Here is an 18,130-nt window from a genome sequence, read left to right as displayed (position 1 = left end):
CAAGAGTTGCACGATTAACCAGCTGAGCCACCCAGGAGCCCCAGAACTGTGAGATCATTTCAAAACCTACACATGCACGGGTGCCTGGGTGGCTCAGCTGGTTGAGTGTCCCACTCTCAACTTTGGCTCAGGTCGTGATCTCACGGTGGTGAGATTGAGCCCCACGTTGGGCCCCATGTTCAACAAGCTTAAGGTTCTCTCCCTCTCCCTCTGCCCCTCCCCAGCACACTGCGCACATGTGTGTGCTCTCTCTCAGAAAAACCCCAAACGACCTACATATTCATGCAACCATGCCCAATTCATTTATTATTTTAACAGCTTATATGATCACTCTATACTGAGATGGTAACTTTGAATTTTGTTTCAAAAGGCTATTTCATCCAGTTCTGAAAAATATTTTTTTCTCAATATATGAAGTTTATTGTCAAATTGGTTTCCATACAACACCCAGTGCTCATCCCAACAGGTGCCCTCCTCAAGGCCCATCACCCACCCTCCCTCCCTCCCACCCCCCATCAACCCTCAGTTTGTTCTCAGTTTTTAAGAGTCTCTTATGCTTTGGCTCTCTCCCACTCTAACCTCTTTTTTTTTTTTTTCCTTCCCCTCCCCCATGGGTTTCTGTTAAGTTTCTCAGGATCCACATAAGAGTGAAAACATACGGTATCTGTCTTTCTCTGTATGGCTTATTTCACTTAGCATCACACTCTCCAGTTCCATCCATGTTGCTACAAAGGGCCATATTTCATTCTTTCTCCTTGCCACGTAGTACTCCATTGTGTATATAAACCACAATTTCTTTATCCATTCATCAGTTGATGGACATTTAGGCTCTTTCCACAATTTGGCTATTGTTGAGAGTGCTGCTATAAACATTGGGGTACAAGTGCCCCTATGCATCTGAAAAATATTTCCACATCTTCTCAAAAGAAGTGTCCCTCCCTACTCCCAGTGACCATACTTGGTTGTGGGGGAGTGGCAGTACTGAAAGCCACAGATTGACTTTCAATCTGTCAATAGAGATGCCAATGGTGCCAGAGAGAGGAAAACAAACACTGAGGAGGCAATAGATAGGATGAGAGTTGAGGGACGTTCTGCATGATTTCCTAGAGTACCTAACCATTGAGGGTTTGCAGTTTGCTTTTGTGGACCAGCCAGGGTGCGGTCATTGACGGTCCAGCCCATTTACAGGACCAATGGCAATGAGAGCACCCCTGAAGTGGGAAATATTTCTCATTACCATTGTGTTGGCCCACACCCATCCCAACTACCGGTTCTTGGAAAGAAGATGGCAACGAGGGTAGTTGGTCACTTTTCACCACATATACATGGCTCCTGATCTCAGGTTGGCAGATGTTGGCATAAGTAACGAAGGAGGCAGTGTCGTGCTGATTCAGGTATGACCAGAGCCAGGAACAGAACAATGAGGAGGGAGTTCCAGGGCAATAATGCAATAATGGCTTTTATGACCTGTAAGAATTCCCTGCAGCGTGGTTCGTCTTGTCAAAGGCAGATTTACCTACGTGTCTGGGGAGTGCCTGTGCCACCAGCCCCTGGTTGGTTGCCTCTGCTGTCTGGCTCTAGTCAACATTTAAATTTCTCACTAGCTCGCCAGAGGGCACCTTCCGGGTCTGCTCGAGCAGCCTGTGACTTATCTTCCACTATTCATTGGCTGTTGGGATGGGATGGGAGTGCTTGACGGGTGGGAAATGCCAAGGCTAAGTTGCTACGAAACTGCCCTGCGGGAAAGGGTCTAGTGATGGTCAAGGGGAAGTTCTTCAGAGGCTGGTGAGGCTTCAGTGCCTCCTGCGAGTCCCAGCAGCAGTCTTCTCTTGACACCCAGGTGCTGCGTTCCAGCTGGTTACTGATCTTGAGGTGATGGCTGGAGGACAAGCTGGACGGTACAATCCAAAACCAAGATATGCGCTAGGGAGTTTTTTCTCCGGAAATTTAACATTAACAGAGCAGCAGTGCCTTAGTTAGTTCAGGCTGCTCTATAACACAATACCATAATGTGGCTTCCAAACAACAGAAATTTCTCATTTGAGGCTGGGGAGTCCGAGATGAAGATGCCAGTCGACCCGGCGAGGGCCCAATTCTTGGTTCACAGACAGCTGTCTTCTCACCGTGTCCTCTCACGGCATAAGAGGGGAGCTCTCTGGGATCTTTGTTATAAGGGCGCGAATCCCACTCGTGAGGGCTCCACCCCGTGACCTAATCATCTGCCAAAGGCCCGCCCGCTAACACCATCGCATCGGAGGCTAGGATTTCAACGTAGGGATTCTGGGGCGACACACGAATTGAGTCCATTGTAGGCAGCAAGCTGATAGAAGGGGAGATGTTCCAGTCTGGAGCTGGAGTCCACTGTGACCAATACAACATGGCTGTGAGAGTGGGACAAGTCCATGACGAGTTCTGTGCCAGTGCTATTCCAGGGCATCTGGCGCTTGGCAATGACTCTTTAGTCTGTCTGGACCTGAATTTACTGCGCAGGCATGTGACTTAATGGCTGGTGTACTACAGGTTGTCGGACTCCACCAGAAAGAAGCCATCTTTAAGGAGGCTTTGCAGGCTCTCCTTAAAAACTTCAAGGGCCACCCTAGCTCACCAGTAGTAGCAGGAAGGTGCTGGAGGCCTGCAGTTTGGACCCCCCTAAATCTGGGAGGCCCGCCAGGTCATTCTGCCTATGCCTTGCATCCTGTTTCTTTAAGGGCCATTTCTGGATGGCTGAGTAAGTATAATTCCCCTTGTCACATTGTTCCTGGTGGCTACCGTGTTCTCTGGCAGAGTCTACTGGGTCTACAAAGGTTCTGATATCCTCTAGAATTTTGTGTCAGTGCATTTGCTCTGCGGTTGAGCTGAGCAACAAGAAGAGGGTATGGAAATCAAACCCTCTAAAAAGAGCAGTCATCAGGGCCCCTGGGTGGCTCATTCGGTTAAGCGTCCGACTTTGGCTCAGGTCATGATCTCGCAGTTCATGGGTTTGAGCCCCGCATCGGGCTCTGTGCTGACAGCTCAGAGCCTGGAGCCCGCTTCGGATTCTGCGTCTCCCTCTCTTTCTATCCCTCCCCCCCCCACACACACACACACACTTGCACTCTGTCGCGCTCTCTCTCTCTCTCCCCCCTTCTCTCTTTCTCTCTCTCTCTCTCTCTCTCCCCTTCTCTCTTTCTCTCTCTCAAGAATGAACATAAAAAAAATTTTTTTTGGGCGGGGGGCGCCTGGGTGGCTCAGTCGGTTAAGCGGCCGACTTCGGCTCAGGTCATGATCTCACGGTCCGTGAGTTCGAGCCCCGCGTCGGGCTCTGTGCTGACAGCTCAGAGGCTGGAGCCTGTTTCAGATTCTGTGTGTCCCTCTCTCTGACCCTCTCCTGTTCATGCTCTGTCTCTCCCTGTCTCAAAAATAAATAAAACGTTAAAAAAATTTTTTAATTTTTTTTTTAACAAGAGGGGCCATCAACTGCACTTGCAGCCTTTTCTGACGTGGAGAGGCAGTATAGCACTGTAGCTGAGAGCCTGTGCTCGGCTGTTAGGCATACCAGATTTGGTCACTCACTAGATGTTTAGCTTTAAACACGCTACTTGTCCTGACAGGAATGAGGATAAAAGTATGACCCACATCACAGAAGTGTTGTGATTAAATGAGATAATATACGAAGTGCTTGGCACAGTGATGACGCCAAGTAAATCCTCAGCAAACGGCTATTACTGTTTTCTGGTTTTACCCCAGCAGCTCTAAATGACAGTGACCAAGCTGTACACAAACAGAAGACTGGCCCCCTACACAGGTTGCCCCCATGCTTCAAAGGTAGCCCTGACGGCCAGTAGCTCCCGCCCCCAGGGCGGTGGTTCTTGGACAGGACCAGCTGAAGAACTTAACGCACGGGGTCTCTTGTATTAGAATCCCGCCTCAAGATTTCAAGGACTTGTTGTAAAGGTGCACAGAGGCACTGAGATTGGGGGGTAGGGGGAACACAGAGGAGTACGATGAGGCCCATCCAGTTTCCTCTCCGGGAGGGTCAGGCCAGCTCTCTGGAGCTGAGGTCAGCACGCCTTTGTCTGGACATCCGAGCAGAGCGGCTGGCCTCTCGGAGCCCAGCTCAGGATCACTCTGAGAAGGTGTGGCAAGGTCTCGAGGACTATCTCAAACTGCCCACAAGTCAGCTCTTTGGGAAAATGGAGCTGCCCAGGCTGTTAGGGAGCAACCAGTGCAGACGCCTTTCCCGTAGCACACGTTTTGTTCTTTAACCCACTTCACATCCCTTATGCCCTCCTACCACCAACCTCATTGTCTTCTGGGCATTTCCTTTCCCCATACTGTGATCTGTTTTGGTGGAATAGTAGAGCAAGGTGTCCTCCCTTCCCTTTAAGGCAGCTAGAGATCCCAGACATCCTCTTGCCACCACTGGTACATCCACGGGGTGGTTTGTGACCACAGGGTAGCCTTTCTCTCACTCAGACTTTAGCACAGTCATTTAAAGACGGAAGAAACGATCGGAGTTTGTTTGGTGATAGCAACTGGGGCACATGGTGAAGCAGTTCTTGCTCCTGAAATCTAAAACTGTCTGGTCCCATCTGTTCCTGGCCTGGCTCTTTAAGACTTCCCTCTACCCCCCGGGCTCCCCAACACACTTTCGTGTGTTTGCAAGAGTGGGTTTCTGTGGCTCGCAAGCAAACCACCCAGCTAGGTTCATGGTGCCAAACGTCTCGTTCTAATTGTGGCAGCAGCCATAACCCTGGCCTTTAGAGATGGAGCCTTGCACCCGGTGGAGCTGCCGTGTTCTGAGGGGCAAGGCTCTCGTGTTCAGGGATGGGGGCTGCTGATTTGTACGGAAACGACCACTCATTGCGGCAAAGTGGGAAACTAATTAAAAAGTATTCGGAAATCCCACCAAGAAGCCTCCAAATTTGCTAGAATCATCTAGAATCTCTGGGAAAGCAAAAGGGTAGGGCTGGCTCTGCCCCAGCAAATGAACTCTAAGTGGGAACCCATAGCATCAGCTTTGGCTTCCGGCTGAGCCACAAACACAGCCAACTGTCTGAAGTCCCGTTTTCTTCCCTCAGACTTAGAGCCATCCCGCAGCCTTCGGTAGACCCCACGCATTCTTGAAACTCATCCTACCCACACTTTGATGGTGGCCAGACGTAGGCCTGGCCAGCGACTGGGCTGACAAAGGCTGGGGACTCTGGGTCACGGGGTTTCTGAGGTGTAAGGAACAGGCAAAGGTCCAAAATTCCAGGAGATGAATCCAAAGGAACACCAAATACGTGGAGCCAAAGCAGGTACAGAAACCTCAGCACAGGTGTTTGGAGCCCGAGATCAGAGCAAGTGCAAGCGTACCAGGAGCAGCGAGGCAGGAGGGAGTCCTTGCTGAGCGACTGCCCAGAATGTCCATTTGTCACTTGCAACTTATTTTTGCAAGTTAGTCCATCTCTGGTGCCTACGTGGATCCAGGGTCATGAACAGAGCAGATATGGGAGGCGATTGAAGCAAAAAATGGAGATTCTGGGCGAATCTTCAGCAATATTCTTAAATTTCAGTAACGACCTTCCGCCCTTTCCCTGTGAAGGAAACCACCTGAACAATGGCCTGGCGTTCCATCACCATTGCCAAACATCTGGACACAGGTCCAGTAAGCTGGGGGCTCTGACACCGATCAGTTCTGTGACCGTGGGGAGTCGTATAACCCTTTGGGGCCTCAGTTTCATCTTCTGAGGAATGGGGATAACAGTATCTCCCCGACCTACTTTGTAGTGGTATTGTGAAAATCAAATAAATCATAAGGATGCCTGAAATCATAAGAAATCTGAAAATGCTGCAGAAACCTGAGAGCCTTGTCAGGCTCCTCTCTTTTAAATCGAAAAAATAATGCTTTTTATTTGCCACTCTTCTTTGCAGAGTTCAGAGCCTTCAAAAAGCATTATTTTCTTGACAGTAACTGATACTTTTCACGGACCTCTGTTAGGAACTCAGCTGAAGAGGCTAGCAAACTTTCGCACAAGCTATTTTTAATCTGGGAAATAAGCTAATGCACTTATTCCCTCCAGCCACTGCTGCGACTTGTAAAAACAAAATATTCGCGGCCTTTGCAGTAGCTGTTGCGCAGGAAGTCCCTCGGATCGAGCCACACTGTCAGCTCGGTAGCACACGGGTATCGGTGAGGGCAGCCATGCTGAAGCCCAGCACCCTGAGGATGTTACTTGGGTTTGGTCTTATAGTTGGGTTTAGTCCGGGTCCTGGACTTAGGGTTGAGAAGACCCTCCTTGCGCTGCGCTTCTGAAAAGACAAAAACAATTAGAATGCTGTAGTAATGACATCTAATATTTACAGAGGACTTTTAACTTCACACAGTGTTTAAACAATTCCATTCTGCCTGAGTACCTCCCAAGCTACAAACAGGCAATGTACCTACCCCAAATTTGACTCTAAGTTGGTTACTGGGATTCAGAGCACATTTTCCCAAAGTTAAAGTGCAGTCAGCTAGTCACCTGAGTTCTGAGTCCCGGAAAAGAGGACTATGTGGTCAAGGAGAGGGATTTCCTCTTCCTTCCTATACATATCCTGAGACTGGTGGGGAAAAAAAAAAAATTCAAATAGAGCCAGGATCCAGAATCCCCATCCATTGCTGCACTGCTGTCTCCCCGCCTCCTGCACACAGACCCTACTCCAGCCCCGCCCTCGGGACGGGTGCAGGGGGCCTCCTGCCGTCAAGCCGGCTCTCCCTGGCTGCTCCATGACGCCAGGCTTCTCACTTCGAATCCTTCCAACTGGCTGCTGCCACCTCATCCTGCATTTGGTCCTCTTGTTCACGCCCTCGTCTTGCTCCTAGTGTATCTCCCGGCTCCCAGCTCCCAGCTCCTAACCGAGGCAGGCCTCGCTGAGATCAGAGACTAAGCCGCCATTCATCTCTGTCAACTTCCCTCTCGATTCCTGTCTTCATTCACAGCTCAGAGCACAATGATTTGCCAAATGTGAAAAATACTGACATAAAACGAAAACAAATGTGTCTCCTACTCCGTCCAGATCTTCCCCATACCCAGCGTGCACAAGCCTCGTCCCTTTACCGTATGTAAGCGTCCCTTCGCAGCCCATCTCTTGGGGGAAGGTGATCTCATGCTCCATCTCACACAAATATGACACTGCATGTGCCATACAAGTCCCACATTGGTCTCATTGCACTTTTCAAAGGAGCTGTCTGCTCACCCTAAGGAATGTCCAATTTATGGATTTTGCGGGGAAAGTGGTCAGGTCTCCCGCGTGGCGTGCGGACTGCCAGGCTTAGGAGCCAACTCTCCTAAGCCTTGCAAAGCTTCTCATCCTCCGCTTTTGAGCCCCCCTGACAATGACTCTGAAGGGGTATTTGGAAGGAAGGGGCAGGGTGGCTGTGTTTGTGTAAGTAATTGTTTATAGGTTGGGGATACACTGTATACAGTCATCCTCTACTTAAAACTATTAATACTTTTTCTATTCTGGATTTAACCTCATCCCCACGATCTTTATGGAAATCGAGACAAACAAAGTCACTCATTCCATACTGAGGTAACCTCTCCAGGTTAACGCGGAAGCCTTTGGCATGGTTTGCATATTTGTTATTCCGTGATCTGGAAAAAGTCTAGTTTGCAAGCCGTCAGGATAAAATTACACAGTGTAAGATGAAAATTTTTTAATCCGTGAATACTATCTCACACATAGTCAAACGTAAAGCTAAAGGATTGTCACACTTGGAATAATCAGCGTTTTACTAGCGGACAGTTAACAGAAAGAGAGAAACCGAGCTCAGTCTGGTGACGGTACGGATACAGCACACGTGAGCGGGAGGCTGTGGGGCACCGGCTAACCTACTGCTTTTGCTGGGGGTGTAGGTGAAGACGGGAGTGACCAAAGAAAACAGAAAGTAGCTGTGTTCCCGGTGCTATCCCTTGTACTAGCAGCTGTCCTGGGATGAGACCACAGGTGGAAGATGAAGACAAAAATCAAAACGTAGCCTCCAAAACTGGGGATACAAAGAACTGCTTACATAGCATTAATCAGAGATAAGAAAATAAAGAGTTAAATATCTTCCCGTAGAATAATAACAATTCCTGTAGAAGAACAATTTTCATCATAGGAAATCCAACAAGTATCAAAAACTAAACTCAAAATTCCCCATAAACCTCCATCAACCAGAGACAATGTCTGTCAATATTTGGACACAATTTCCTTCTGGTCTTTTTTAAAAAAGAGGTTAAAAACGCTTTAAATAAGAGTTAAATAATGCTGTAAAAAAGTGTGTCATATCCTGTTTCCTTACATTTGATATTTAAATATAAGAACTTCCCATGTCATTATAAACCATTTTAATAGTGGTATAATATTCAAGTATATTAGTATAGCATTATTAACTAACCCTTCTTCCGTGATTGGAGGTAGGTTGTTTCTATTATATACAATGATACATTGAACATCTTTGTGGATTAATCTTTTTTTCTATATTTAGGATTATTTCCTTGGACTAGATTCTCAAGGGTAAAATTACTCAGAGGTCAAAGTATATGCATGTTTTAAAGGCACATCCATACATACCTTCAAATTATTTTCTCAAAGAGCTATATGTCTATCCACCCACGAGTATCATCTGTAAAACGAACTACTTTGCCCCTTCTGATCAGCATTATGTTCTTTTGTTTTTAAAACTCTTTGCCAGTTTTAGAAGTAAAAATTGTATCTCATGTTAGTTTATTGTCGACAATTGTTAGTCGTTTGGGTTTCTTTTTTGTGAGTTGTCCAAATAAGACAGTAACGTGGTTAAATGTATGTGCATTCCTGTGAAAAGTATGAACCAATAAATAATATTCTTCTAAGATATTTGTGACCCAAACAAGTTTCATTTCATTAGTAAAACCTTAATAAAGCAAAATGAGAAAGCAAGCCTCACCTTTCTTTAGAGACTTTGAGGAACATTCTACTGCCTTGTTTCCTTCTTCTTCTTCCTCTTCTTTTTCTTCTTCTTCTCCTCCTCTTTCATTTTCTTCTTCTCTTCGTCTTTCAGCCTCCCTCTCTTGAGACCTTATCAAAATATCCTCTACTTCCCTCTCTAGTTCTTTATTTCTTATGAGGGTATGATGAAGTTTCTCATTTACCTCCTCAAACTTCTCCTCTGCTTGTCTGGCTCTGCTTTCAAACTCGCTGATGTGGACAAAGGCCAGAGAAAACACAACAAAACAGAAAGGTTTGAAAAAGTATGTTTCATGAATAGGAACACATAATCTAGAAGAGGCAGTAGAATTAGATATGTCCATCCAAAACGTACAAAGAAGGGAAGCAGCAGCATCAATCATTAACCCAGAACTGGGGTCCTGGAAGCTACTTGGATGGTGATATCAGAGTGGCAGTCATGCTGTGATTTAAGAATGCAACATATTTATGGGGCCCCTGGGTGGCTCAGTAGGTTAAGCGTCCGACTTCAGCTCAGGTCATGATCTCGTGGTCTGTGAGGTCGAGCCCTGCGTCAGGTTTTGTGCCGACAGCTCGGAGCCTGGAGCCTGCTTTGGATTCTGTGTCTCCCTCTCTCTCTGCCCCTCCCCTGCTCATGCTGTGTCTCTCTCTGTCTCTCAAAAAATAAAATAAAACTTTAAAAAAAAGGATGCAACATACTTATAATTTCTTAGTGAAATCTGACTTTGGGTATTTGGATTTCCCATCAATAGCCAAGGAACCCCTTTTTCAGTAGCTAATTTTGGCTCCTCTTCATTGATGTGATCCACCATACTAAATCAATAGTGTCCTTTCTTTTCCAGTACCTCTAAAACCAGATCTGACAATAAATAAAACCAATTTGAAACGTGCTTCTTAATTCCTAGAGTGCGTGTTATATGTCTACATGGCTGTGCTCTTCTCTTGGCACTCACAACCATCTTGACTATATCGCCCTTCCTACTCTTGGGGTTATGTAGCATTCTTTCTTGCAGAGTATTTCTCCCAGCTCCGTCTGTAGCTCATCTCTTAGAAACACACTGAATAAGACCCTCCTAACACCCTATTCCCCACATACACACACGTTCCCTCCCTCCATCTCCACCGTGGGCGAGGACGGATGTTCCTGTGGAAGCAGTGTACTTCATTGCCATTAGCAGAAGACTTGGAGATATCCAACCAACTAGTGAGGATAAAGGAAGCAGAAGAAACACAGGTAAGCCACGAAGTGTGGATTTCTCAGCTAAACCTCCTGGCCGGCAATCTTTGTTGTTACCATTGTGGAGCCTCATACTTACATCAGCTTCTCCTGTGTGCGTTCAATTATAGCCATTGCTTCAAGATACTTTGGGGCCAGTGTGCCTTGACTAGCTGATTCTCTCTGACAAAGGAAATTAGCAGTATGAGTGAAGTGAGAATCCCAACAGTTAATACTCTACTTCTTCAGAATGTTTTGGACTAAGCCTTCCAGAATATTTTTTTCTACTATCCATATTTATATAGTAAATGATCAAGCAGTGTTAACACCAAAAAAGAACAGGGACTACCTACGGCCACACAGCATACCAGCTTCCAAAGTGTTCATGCTACAGGTGGATATAAATTTGATTAGAACTGTGAAGAAGCAGGGAAAATAATATCAACAAAAAGAAACAAGGAAAGAAGAAAAGGTTTAAAAATAAAGAGAAGGCTAAATGTGTTTCTGTAATAAATCAAGTTGATGATCGAGGAAATTAACTATTTTTCTTAAGAATTTACTTCACCAAGCACATAACATTGTAACATCCAATCAGATCTCTCAGGGCCTTAGGGAACTCAATAAATATCAAGGCAGTGAAAGTATGAGAAAAAAACCCCGCCTCTTTCATTTATCTTGACTCTACATACATTCTAGGAAACAAGAGAAAGGTAAAAGAAGGTATTTAGAAAACAAAAATTATAAGCATATTTTTAAAATAAATATGACATTTTCCCAGAACCGTACATTTTAAAAATTGAAGGATAGTTGACACACGATGTTACATTACCTCCAGGTGTACCGCATGCTGGTTGGACGCATCTATACCTTATGCTGTGCTCACCGCAAGGGTAGCTTCCATCTGTCACCATACGACGCTATTACTACGTCATTGGCTCTATTCTCTGTGCTGTACCTCTCATCCCCGTGACTTATTCATTCCATAACCGGAAGCCTGTACCTCCCACTCCCCTTCGCCCCTTTTTGCCCACAACTGTGTTGAAAGTCTCATTTATCCATGTTTCCGAACCTGAGGCGCGTAAAAGGTAAGCCCCACATTACAGACGGAAAGGGAGCTCTGAGAGGGTAGGCAGCCTTCCATCCACACAGAAGGATCTAGTGGGTTAAAGCAAAACCCTCATCTGGGCCTCTTCATTCTCACCCACACGGCCCATGGCACTATGCTAGCTTTTTCTAAAGGAAAACCAGAGAAAAACCACGTGAAACATTTTCACTGTTACCCTAGCTCTTTTACTCTCTTCTTATTGTCCCAGTCACCTACTCTTGTCTTTCTGCTTTGCTCCCCTTTCTTGGGCAGTTTGTTTGGAAAGTAAATGCTATCATTGTCCAGCCTGGACCAGAAGCACGTGACTTGGCTGTGGCCACACAGCACGTGCCACTAACTTATTTGTTCTGTGAGGCCAAAAGAAGGGTGTTCAGGGCGGAGGCTTCTAGAACTGGAATTCCTCACATGGCTTACAGCTCTACGGAACAACTTTGTAGGTAGAAACCAAAGTAAACCAGTACCGTACTCTGCGCACACCGGAGCCTTCAGACGCACACTCATTCAACGGATACACAGTGGAGCCTTGAACTGCATAGGCTTGAACAGTGCATGCCCACTTTTACATGGATTTTTTTCACAGTCTACTACTGTAAACGTCTTTCCTCTTCCTTATCATTTTCTTAATAACATTTGCTTTCCTCTAGCTTACTTCATTGTAAGAATACAGTACATAATTCGTGTGACATACATACAAAATATGTGTTGACTGTCCGTGTTATCTGTGAGACTTCCAGTCAACAGTAGGCTATTACTAGTTAAGTTTCTGGAGAGTCAAAAGTTACGTACGGATTTTTGACTGTGCAGGGAGTCAGTGTCCCTAACCCCTGAGCTCTTCAAGAGTCCACCGTATATTTAGTTACAGTGTGCGAGGAAAATGTCCCTGTTTTGACACTGGCAAGTACAGATTAACGTTTTGTGGTCCATTTCAGATCCTTCCAGAGGAAATTCCTGTGGCATCCTCTATGTATGGCTGGTGGCAGCCTCCCCCGCATCACCCATATAATGATACTGACACCTCAAGGCTAATCACAGACATGGCTTTAGACCCTATTCTCCTACGCCTAGCCTTCCTCTGGCTTCTGTGGTCTGTCACCCTGTTTAAGAGAGAGAGACACGGGCCTCGTGGCTCTTGGAAGTAATTGCATTGGACTTTCCTTATTTGTGCCAATCTGCTGTAGCTTTGCACTTAGTCTCTGACTCCAATTCTGTCTCTGGCCTTTTTGACTTGGTCTTCCTCAGGTTTGACTCCACTAATGGGCTTTGAATTGGACAATAGCTCTAGCCTGACACTATCTCAGGGAGGATCTTACTCCAGGCCTACTTCTTTGGGATCCAACTCCCAGCACTGACATAGCGCCGCAGCAGCTTTGGACATAATTTCTAGAACCACCAATCCAAGGGCCCTTCCCTGTTGCGGTTATCAAATACGTAAATTAGTCACTGCTCTGGAGTACGTGGTATTGTGAGAGGGAAACAGACTTCTAAGGGCCACCTTCAGGCCAATGACAGAAGGGCAGAATGTCTAATCTTATGTTAAAAATACTGCTGATCCCCCCAAATCTGGTGCCTGCTCATCTTTCTGCAGGAGTTCACAGGTGATCCAGCAAAATCTCCTATCATCTTCATACACTTATAACTCTTTATGGACACCCAGAACCTACGGTGTGAAGATGAGTCTGAAAGAGATCGTTTCCAATATCTTGTTTGTTGGGGTAGCTGAGCTGTGGCCAACCCTACTCATGCGGTCAAGAGGAAGCACTGGGGGGCCAGGGTAGCTCTGAGCACTTTTGGTAGCCTCGGGGGGAGCTTGCCGGATTTAGTCATCCCACGTCTCCACCAGCCAGCTGAGATGTTACAGAATTCTGGCTGCCTGTCCTACAGGAACAATGTTGGAATGATTCTGATTCAGAAAGGGCCACAAGGGGTGCGTTGCAGCAAGTAACCAGAACTGACTGAACGGGGCTGCCTCCGAAAGCAGAGGAGCCTTCTCCCAGGAAGGACGGCAGCAAAGCCAGCACCACCCACAGGGGTCGCTTGGTTCACCAGTCCATCAGGCACAGTGACAAATTAGATGTGCCTGTTTCAGACGGAGCTGGCCACATTATGCACACAGGGCCTGCTTTGAGTACAGTCCTCACGAATTTCCACAAAGCCCTAACTCCTGGCTAATTGAGGAGCGTTTGAATAGTGGACGGTCCGGCCCCATTGTGGTAGACACTAAGGCATTGGGTAACGGTATGAATGAGGCTCTGGTTTACCAGGTCAAGCCATCAGCCTCCCCAAGCTGGTGGTGACTTATCACCACCCCTGTTGAGATATCACTCGTATCTCAACCCTCAGAAAATCCCACACTGGTGTCATCTGCAGGAGGGGATACTAAGAGTAACTGGAATTCTCCATGCTTAGGTCACTAGCTTCCCAAGGGTCTGGCACTATTTCTCACTAGAAACTTGGGGCTCCTCGATCTCTTGGAGCTCTCCAGTTTTACAACTCAACTCCCAGGGACATGACAAGTTATACCTGCACACCACAGGCTTTCTGCTTCCCGATCCCTTCCTTTTTTCTTGCCTTCCCCAGGGTTAACCAAATGTACTGCCTCCTGGGAGTTGTGTTTTTAGACCAGCAAAAGAGTGCAGCTGCCTGTTAGATCTGGTGCCTTGAACCTGTATCCCTACAAAATGGTTATTTATGTTCTTAGGACCAGAGACTGTCAAAAAATAATAATAATAATAAATAAAGGAAACAAACAAGCAAACAAAAGCAAAAGAAAAACTTACAATAGAAGATTTGAAACCTTAAAGCACCCTCAGGGAGCCCTAGTACTTTTGTAAGTGACAGGTACACGGAGCCCAGGCCCCACCTGTTCCACCTGGCCTGCAGCACAGTCCAAGATGGCGCTTCCCCCAGCTCCGCCTCCTGCCCCAAATCTCTGACCTCACAAGCCAGTTGAAGGAACCTTCATTCTCTGGGCACCCACAGCCCCAAATACCAACCTTGTCTCTGCTGGCCAAGCACAATTAGGTCTCTTCTGTTGGAGCACCTGGTGATCCCTTTCCGCCTGCGAGTGTTCCAGCCACCACCACACAGGATGAACGTGATTCTTCTTTACCTCCAGGAACTTGCAAATAATTATATACCCGGCTGGCATTTTGCTCCATTCCCCAGACCTTACAGTCAACGAGCACGTAAATGGTTCAATCTTCGGTGATCTATAGTAGCAGCATTAGCAACCTTCCAGAGCCTGGAGACAGACTTTCTGGGCCACATCGTTGCAGATGAGCTAGCCACATGGCACTGCACCGTGTCAGATGGAAAGGTGGTATCCTGGAGCAGCCCCCCCCACCCCCGCCCTCCCGCCACCACCACCAAAGACAAGCTCTGTGCCCCTCAATTTTGCCCCAGGCTACAGGCTCTTTTCCTGCTTGGTTTGGGTATCTGGGAGACTTGACACTGACTCCTAGCCTAGACAGCACAGCAGGGGAGACCATCTGAGGCAGGAAGGCCTTGGGTGGGACTGGTGGGGTTAGGAGATCAAACGGTGGTGCCCTATGTGCCGTATGTGTCTCACGGCACATGACTCCTGACTGACTCTCCACGTGATTTCCCCCAGTTCTTCCTATAAGATTTGGAGCCTACTTCCCACAACCTCCCTGGACATATACCCCTGCAATCGGCCACACCTCTGCCTTAGTCATCCAGCTGCTGCCCAGCCTGACCCTCACCACAGCCCCACTGCACCCACCTGCTCAGATGGACCAAACCTCTGACAGTGAAATGGTTCATTACTGTGGGGGTGAAACTGGATTCGATATATGGATTTCTGGCACCACCACCCCCCGCCAGGAAAATGCACAGTATAAACATACACACAAAATGCTACATACCATTTTGGGGGATTAATGGGATGAAGGCATGACATCCTGTACACAGAGACATGCCACTCTAGAACTGACTTACGTCTACCACGGTCCTAGAACTTTCTGTGGAGGAATCTTAAATCTATTTTCCTGGGGCGCCTGGGTGGCTCAGTTGACTAAGCATCCGACTTTGGCTCAGGTCATGATCTCATGGTTTGTGAGTGGGAGGCCCACGTTGGGCTCTGTGCTGACAGCTCAGAGCCTAGAGCCTGCTTTGAGTTCTGTATCTCCCTCTCTCTCTGCCCCTCCCCTGCTCATGCTCTCTCGCGCTCGCTCTCTCTCTCTCTCTCAAAAATGAATAAACATTAAAAAAAATTTTTTTAATCTATTTTCCTGCTGAGTTTCTAAAAATTTCCAGTTTCCCATTAATTCTTGTGGTTGGAAGTATATGGTGATCACAGTTCTCAATAGAATCTGCTGAATGAATATTCTAAAAAAAAAAAAAGTAGGTCAAGTTTTGACCAAGATATTGTTAAATTAAGAAAGTCAATGAAATGCTCATTTTAAAATGAAGTTTAGGGGCACCTGGGTGGCTTAGTCGGTTAAGCGTCCTACTTCGGCTCAGGTCATGATGTTACCGCTCATGGGTTCAAGCCCCACATCAATCTCACCACTGCTGTCAGCACAGAACCCGCTTCAGATCTTCTGTCCCCCTCTCTCTCTTCCCCTTCCTCGCTTGTGCTCTATCTCTCAAAAATAGATAAATCTTTCAAAAAAAAAATCTTTAAACTGAGGTTTAAAGAAGAGAATGAGAAGTTTTTATAAAGTTAAGGTGAAAAACAAGAGTTTTCCAGGGATGATGCTGGGAGGAAAAAAAAACCCTGAAAAATATATTATGTAGGAGCTCCTGGTCCTCTTGGAGCTAAAAGTTATGTCAGATCCATACCATTTTACATACCGTTAAATTTCCTGGCTTTTTTCTCTAGTTTTGAATCTCCGATTTGGGTTTCAGATACATACCCAGGAAGAGAATACATCTGTTTCAAATAGAGGTTTGGTATGAACGTTTTCATCTTTTTCAATTATTCGAATGAGTCTTTCCTCTTCTCTGGATGTTGAAGGCTTCTAGGGCACAGAAACACGAAGGTCCCTTTAGTGAGCTGGTATGGGACACAGTGACAGGGCAAGTTGCCTGGAGGAATGTCTGAAGCTTTAATTTTCCATTTGCTCTAGTCACTCAATGAGCATTTTGAAGACTTTAGAGCAAACACTGTGTGAGAAATTAGTGGGGACGGGGAAGCGGAGACCAGGGGAGAAAATGTGAGAAAAACAAAAAGGATTTCTTCCAGACCCCAAGAATTCATAGCACAGTGGGAGAGATGGCCCAGAAAATAATTATGGTATGCCAGATTACTGTTAGCAAAGAGGTGGGTTCCAAAAGCTGTGTGCATCCAGAAAAGAGCCCTGAATTCTGCCTAGACACTCAGGTAAGGTTTGAGAGAGAAAGTGATACCTGAAGGTTGAACAAGAGTTTGTACCATAGAGAGGAAAGAGCCAGGACTAAGGCCTCAGAGGTGGAGAGGAGGGAATGCATTATACAGTTAAAAGGTATGACATTATTTAGTGGCCACATAACACTGTTTTCCATTTATTTTGTGTCTTCCATATGCCAAGGACTGTAGCAGAAATAAAACAGAAAATGCTGGTCCAAAGAAGCTTGGGTGTTGTTATCATATTTTTGTAGTGCTGTCCAGCATATACAGTGAGTAGAGGACCTAGGTCACAGCCTGGAGTCATACCAACATTTAAACTATTCACAGAGAAGAAACATCAGGGAAGTAAGTTAAGACAGTACAGAGAATGTTAGGTGATCACGAGTTCTAAGAGCCAAAGACAATAGTCAATCCAGGAATCAGCAAAGGGCTCTTGCCAGACTAATCTGGGTTTGAATGCTGGTTCTGCCACTTACAGCTATCTGACTTAGGGTAGTCAGTCAACCTGAGTTTCAATTTTCTTATCTGTAAAACGGGACAATAATTTTTACCTTGAAGTTGTACTGTGTAGATAAGAGGTAACATGTACAGAACATGTAGCTCACAGTAGGCACTCAATTAGTGGCGGTTATCGTTGCATTTTCATCATTATTATAAGTGCCCCAGGAAGGGTTGTTATTACTACTAATGCCTCAGCAGGGGTGGGGACAGGGTAAGGAGAAGGAAGGTGTGGGCCTGGGAGGAGGGGAAAGGCAGCCCAGAACAGGAGCTGAAGAAGTGGACACATAGAGTTTACATTACTGTTTGAAAAATCTGGCAATGAAAGGATAAAGAAACAGCATCAGAGTGAAAGGCAGATAGTGTAGGAAATAGGAGGACAGGTGTGAATGAGGCTGATGGGAAGCAGGTGGATTTTGAAAAGGAAACGGACGTTCCTTCCGTGGAAAACAAAGAGCTAAGGGTGTCTGCGGGTATGGCTAAATCTACAAGAAGAAAGGACGCAACTTGATTTATGCCAGATGATCTATTTCTATTTTCACTAGTACCTCTAAACATATTCTTTAAAAACACAAAGGGAAAGAAAAGATGATACTAAACATCTTACCTCTTCTTTCTCTTCTTCCTTTTCCTTCTCAAGTTTCTTATCCTCCATACTTTCTCCTTCATCTTCTCTAAAAAGCCTGTCTGTTTCAGGCTCAATTAATTCTTTTACAAAATCCTGTGAGATAAAACAATAGTATAATGATAGCTTAGTGTATATTAATAATTGAGTAGTATATACCAATTATTCATTCAAAAGTATTTAATGCGTACTAATCTTCCAACTGGATACTGTGCTGGGCATAAGGACAAAAAAGTGAGTAAGAATGGCCTCTGTCCTTAAGAAGCTTACAATTTAGTGGACAAGAAAATGCTATGGATACATATAGTCACATGGTAGGAACACCTAATCCAGATCTGGTAGTGGATAGGGGTGAGAGGGTTGGTCAGGAAGGTTTCCTGGAGGACATAATGTCTGAGTTTCTTC

The 18,130-nt window shown here is 46.0% G+C and overlaps 1 protein-coding gene across 1 annotated transcript in view; it reads right to left on the bottom strand.

Annotated features, from left to right (window-relative positions):
* Window positions 1-5,933: 5,933 nt before the first annotated feature.
* AXDND1 (axonemal dynein light chain domain containing 1) overlaps window positions 5,934-18,130 on the bottom strand; it is an 89,913-nt gene continuing 77,716 nt past the window's right edge. The window contains exons 22-26 of the mRNA XM_030302893.1: window positions 17,708-17,821; window positions 16,130-16,234; window positions 10,248-10,330; window positions 8,912-9,162; window positions 5,934-6,273 (exon numbers count right to left, since the gene is read on the bottom strand). Of these exons, the coding sequence (XP_030158753.1) occupies window positions 6,194-6,273; window positions 8,912-9,162; window positions 10,248-10,330; window positions 16,130-16,234; window positions 17,708-17,821 (633 nt within the window). The 3' untranslated portion in view covers window positions 5,934-6,193. The remainder of the gene's footprint in view (window positions 6,274-8,911; window positions 9,163-10,247; window positions 10,331-16,129; window positions 16,235-17,707; window positions 17,822-18,130) is intronic.

This window comes from Lynx canadensis, chromosome F1 (assembly GCF_007474595.2).
Source record: "Lynx canadensis isolate LIC74 chromosome F1, mLynCan4.pri.v2, whole genome shotgun sequence".
Taxonomy (NCBI): Eukaryota; Metazoa; Chordata; class Mammalia; order Carnivora; family Felidae; genus Lynx; species Lynx canadensis.
This window is presented reverse-complemented; position numbering and strand designations above follow the sequence as displayed.